This window comes from Hippopotamus amphibius, chromosome 4 (genome assembly GCF_030028045.1).
Source record: "Hippopotamus amphibius kiboko isolate mHipAmp2 chromosome 4, mHipAmp2.hap2, whole genome shotgun sequence".
NCBI lineage: Eukaryota > Metazoa > Chordata > Mammalia > Artiodactyla > Hippopotamidae > Hippopotamus > Hippopotamus amphibius.
The window spans coordinates 176,496,731-176,501,618 of NC_080189.1; the positions used below are offsets into that span (position 1 = coordinate 176,496,731).

Below are 4,888 nucleotides of genomic sequence, written 5' to 3' on the forward strand. Positions count from 1 at the left end.
AGGATTCAAACTCTTCTTCTTCTGGCTCTGGAGGATCACTGCCTGAGAATACTCTCAGCTTTCGGTATTTCAGGTCTTGCAGGGCAGGCTAAAGAGCCGCATCTAACGCCTGTGCCAACATAGGGGCCCGCATTTCTGGGACCATGTCCTGCTCTAGGTCAAAAGGGTCGTTTTCATAGCCAAGAACTCTGGTAAACTCGCCCAATGTCACGCCCTCTCCCTCTCAGAATTCATTTAATATGCTTAAAAATTCACTGTCTGGGTCAGGGGGCTTAAAGATCACACTCCAGGCACACCCACCCCACACCCCCTTTCCGGGTATCTCTTTAGGGGCCAGGGCATGACTCGTCTCCTCAGTAAGTCCATTAAGGCTACACTCCTGTTCCCGTCCCCCCGGAACATCCTCCCGAGCAGTCGGTGCTCGCCCCAGGGAGCTACACCAGCTCGCAAAGCCTCCTCGATTTCCGCCACGTTACGGTCTGGGGGATGACGGCAATCCACAGCGCTTTCCGCGGGTTCACATCCATCCCCTACACCAGTCTTCTCGGAGCCTCGGCGTCACGATGCCCCAAACCACAGATGCAAACTCCAATTCGTTCTGGACCCGGAGGCCGCCGCGCGGCACGGTACTCCTCCGCGGTGCCCGCGTGCAGTCTCTCGGCAACGGCCGTGGTTCCGACGGGCCGCGGGGACAAAGCAGTCAGGTTGGCTGAAGGCGCCAGGGAAGGAGCCGAGCCCGGGGAAGCCCCGCGCCCCCGCGCCGGCCCCACGGCCGCGAGCAGCCGCCTCCCCCTCCCCGCGCCGCGGGCTCCCGCTTCCCCTCGCCGTGATCTAGCCGTCCGTGTCTGGGGCCACTGCCGGCGGCCGAGGCGCCAGGGCCTGCTCTCGACGCTTCCCGGGCGGCCGGGTCCGAGGAGCGGGAGCGCGGCTTCTCCCGCACTTGGCCGGGCACCCGAGAGGGATACCCGGGCAGCGCAGAGGCGCGCCGGGGGGCGGCTGACCGCCCGTTGCGGCGGGGCTCTCCGCGGCGAGGAACGACGCAGGAATGGGAGCCGCGAGCGAAGCGCCGGGGCGAGGTTTGGAGGAGCCCTGAGGCGGTCAGGCGCAGCCTGCTGCCCACCGGAAGGGTCGGGGTACGGCCCGCGCCTCCGCCCCAGTCCCAGCTGGCGCCGCGTGGGGCGCGCTCGCGGAGGCGGTGCTGCGGAGGGGACGCCCTGACGTCACGAGGGGGCGGGCCTCTCGGAGGCGGGGCACCCGCGCTTCCGGCCCCGAACCGGAAGCCCCGACTGTGGCGGCATCCGGGCGGCGGGCGGGACGGCGGGCGGCTGGGCCAACCGGGACAGGAGGTGAGATCCGGGAGCTGCCCAGCTCTGCGGGGTTGGCGGGAGGCCGCTGCCGGGCGCTGGGCTCCCGGCGCTGCAGGGCGGAGAGGCCCGGGTCTGGCGCCGCCCGCGCAGCCCTGGTCGCGGCGGCGGGCGCTGCGGCGCGACAGGGGGCGGGGCCGGCTGCAGGGGAGGCCGGGGTGGCTGGGGAGCCTCCCGGCTGGGCCGAGTGACCCGGGCTGGGGCTCCGGCAGCGGCGACAGGGGCCGGGCCGCCGCGTGACCGGCTGCGGTCACGCTGCGCTTAATCACAACCAGCTTCTGCTCCAGGCTGGCCGTGCTCACCCTTCTGCCCGCCAGTGACCCTGGGGATTTCTTTTACGGTGGCTTTCTCTGAAATGCCAAAGCCACCCGATTATTCAGAACCGAATGATTCTTTAACGCTTGCCGTGGGAACAGGAAGATTTTCGGGACCACTGTAAGTGTTCAAGAGTTACTGTCTTAACTTGGGGGCTCCGACATTGGTTTGACCTGTAGAACCAGGTGTTCATGTCTGAAGCAATACTGTTAATTCAGAAAATATTTGAACCGTAAAAGTGAAATGTTCTGTAGGAAACTAGTTTAGTTACAATTTAAGGGAAGGTGTGCTGGACCTATTTAAGCCAGGTATGGCTATTTATTTATCTCTGGGATTTAATGAAAGGTGCACTTAATATATACTGACACTTTACTTCCTCATAGCTGTTACATGAAACAACCTGTAAGTTGTTTACACTTCTTAATAGATGTAAATTTAATTTAATTACTTTAAACCCCAGATGTGTTGGGGGTATTTTAGAGCTCACTGGGAAAAAAGTAAGTACATTTGGAATAGATGCCGTGACAGCATTGCTAGACCCTAACGGTGGTGTGTTTGTTTTGTGTTTTTTTGAACTCAAAGGCACAGAGCATGGAGAATGATGAACTTCCGTCAGCGGATGGGATGGATTGGAGTGGGATTGTATCTGCTAGCAAGTGCAGCAGCATTTTACTACGTTTTTGAAATCAACGAGACTTACAACAGGCTGGCCTTGGAGCACATTCAGCAGCACCCGGAGGAGCCTCTTGAAGGAACCACATGGACACACTCCTTGAAAGCTCGGTTACTCTCCCTGCCTTTTTGGTTTTGGACAGTTATTTTTCTGATCCCTTACTTACAGATGTTTCTGTTCCTTTATTCTTGTACGAGAGCTGACCCCAAAACGGTGGGCTACTGTATTATTCCCATATGCTTGGCAGTTATATGCAATCGCCACCAGGCATTTGTCAAGGCTTCTAATCAGATCAGCAGACTACAACTGATCGACACATAAAATCAGTCACCATTTCTTCCTTACAAGTACAAAACTGCCAGTACTGTATGGACCCTGATCACAAGACTGCAGTTTCTTCACAGATCTCAGGAAGTTGTGGTGGGGCAGAGGCTTTTTAAAGAATGTGACGAGGGGGCTATCTTTATCTGAATAAGGCATTTTTAGGTGATGCCTGAGATCAGTACTACAAAATCATGTGGATGACTTCAGATTTTGGAAGTAAAATTTTATCTGTTATTTGCATTCTTTAGAAACTTGAATAAGTACCTGGACTCATATTTTTATTCTACTGTGCAACATAGTGATGATTCAGAAATTTTTCCTTTGGGGAAAACATGAATATGAACATTTCCATTGTGTTTAATGTCAAAAGGTCCAAACATGGTCATAAAATTTAAATTTTATACAATTACTTGGCTTGCTTTAAAATTCTTCGATCTAAAACACCAGTCCATCCTGTTGTAGCTAAGCCAACTGTTTATGCTTGTTTGCTATCAGCTTGTGAGAAATTGGTATAAAATTATTGAAGTGATGGCTGTCTTGAGAACCAAAATGTATTCTTCCTTTTGGTAATGCTACTGGCATTAATTAGCTAGAATTATTAATGCAACTTTTTTTTTAACTCCTTGGGAAAAGACGTAACTGAAAGTTGAGAAATCTAACACAAAGAGGATGGAAACAAGGTCTTCAGTGAAAATACTTTATCCAGTCCCTGTCAGATGTGTGACATCTAAAAGATGCTCTCAAGTCATCCTTCTGATTTTTTTTTCTGCCTAAGGTTCAGTCTTCAGGCGATAGGTTAATTACATGAAGATGTGATTCTTGTACTGCCTCCTTTGCATTTGTACTTCCTACCTCATGTCTGGTAACAATACAAATAACTAAAAAATCGAAAATTAGATTTTAGGATTATTCTTTTTTTTCTGGGTGAGATCAAGATAGATTTTTATATAGTTATGTCATCAATACCAGCAAAAAGTTTTACACTGACTTTAATAAGAATCATAACATTGTTTGGTGCTTACTCTGTTGGGCCCTGTTCTAACAGCTTTACGTGAATTAACTCATTTAGTCCTCCCAACAACCCTGAGATAACAGTTATTGTTATCCAGATTTTACAGATAAGGACAGTGAGGTGGAGAAGTGAAGTAACTTGCTAAAAGTCACACGGCCAAGAAGCAGAGCCAGAGTTCTAACCTGGCATCTGATGCCTTTATTCCTAATCACTGAGCTGTAGTGCTTCTCACAAATGACAAATGTTTCAGCACTGAGTACTGTCTGCCTAACCATGCTAAAGAAGAGAAAAGAACTGAGAAAGGTTTTTCTCAATTTTTATGAGCTACTGAAAATCTAAAAGTTTTCAAGCCACCTTAACCTTTACCTTCAGTCAGGTTTCACCAGAACGGAAGGCTGAGCATTCCATAGCAAGCTTTTACTTGAAAGATAAAGCAGGTACCTTTATAACTCAAAATCAACACAATCAGATTCGTCTTCTCCAATTAATCTCATTTCTCTCCTTTACTATTGCCAAAGGTCTAGTTACTGAAATGATATATTTTTTGCTACAATACACTGAATTGTTAGGCAGCAGTTTGAAATTTGTGTTTCTGCAAGGGTCAGATAACCAAATCACTTGTATCTTTGGAGTACTTACTAAAAGTAGGCATGCTGCAGGCAGTTTCCTGAGTGAGATATACACTCACTTTGCACACGAGTCCGACGAGGCAGGTATGTATTGGTACTAGTGCCATTTTATAGAAGAGGAAAATGAGGACACCTGAAGCACATAGGAATTAATAACTTGCTCATGGTCACACAGCAAGTGGAGGAGCCAGGATCTGAACCACGATATTTGACTTCAGATCTCCAGCTCTATTATTCCACTATACTGCTTATCAAAAAAAGGATTAAGGAACGTCATTGGGCAGTTTCTTGTTTTGTTTGATTTGTCTTGAGGCAGTGATAGTTTGGAAGTGATTTAAGAAAATCATTTCCATTATTTTTTGTTTTATAAATGCTTGATGTAATGCAAGGTTTGTGAGTGTGCTATTTGTCTTATAAATAGTAATTCCTTTTCATTTTAGTAGACTTTCTTATACTTTAGATTCTATTATTTTAGGATTTGGTAAGTAAACACCCAGTCCATCTCTTTCAAGATCATATTGCCTTGATAGTAGAAATATTAAAATAGAGTAGGAGTAATGTAGTATTTTCA

General features: G+C 48.7%; 1 protein-coding gene across 2 annotated transcripts; it reads left to right on the forward strand.

The window, feature by feature from the left end:
- Positions 1-1,273: 1,273 nt before the first annotated feature.
- On the forward strand, positions 1,274-3,986 carry LYSET (lysosomal enzyme trafficking factor). Of its 2 annotated transcripts, XM_057730257.1 has the most exons (3): positions 1,274-1,346; positions 1,652-1,799; positions 2,262-3,986. In XM_057730257.1, the coding sequence occupies exons 2-3, from the start codon at positions 1,720-1,722 to the stop codon at positions 2,671-2,673; spliced, it is 492 nt and encodes a 163-aa protein (XP_057586240.1). In that variant the 5' UTR covers positions 1,274-1,346; positions 1,652-1,719; the 3' UTR covers positions 2,674-3,986. The 2 variants fall into 2 exon arrangements, with proteins under 2 accessions (XP_057586240.1, XP_057586241.1); XM_057730258.1 differs by lacking the exon at positions 1,652-1,799 and having other exon boundaries at positions 1,278-1,346.
- Positions 3,987-4,888: the final 902 nt, after the last annotated feature.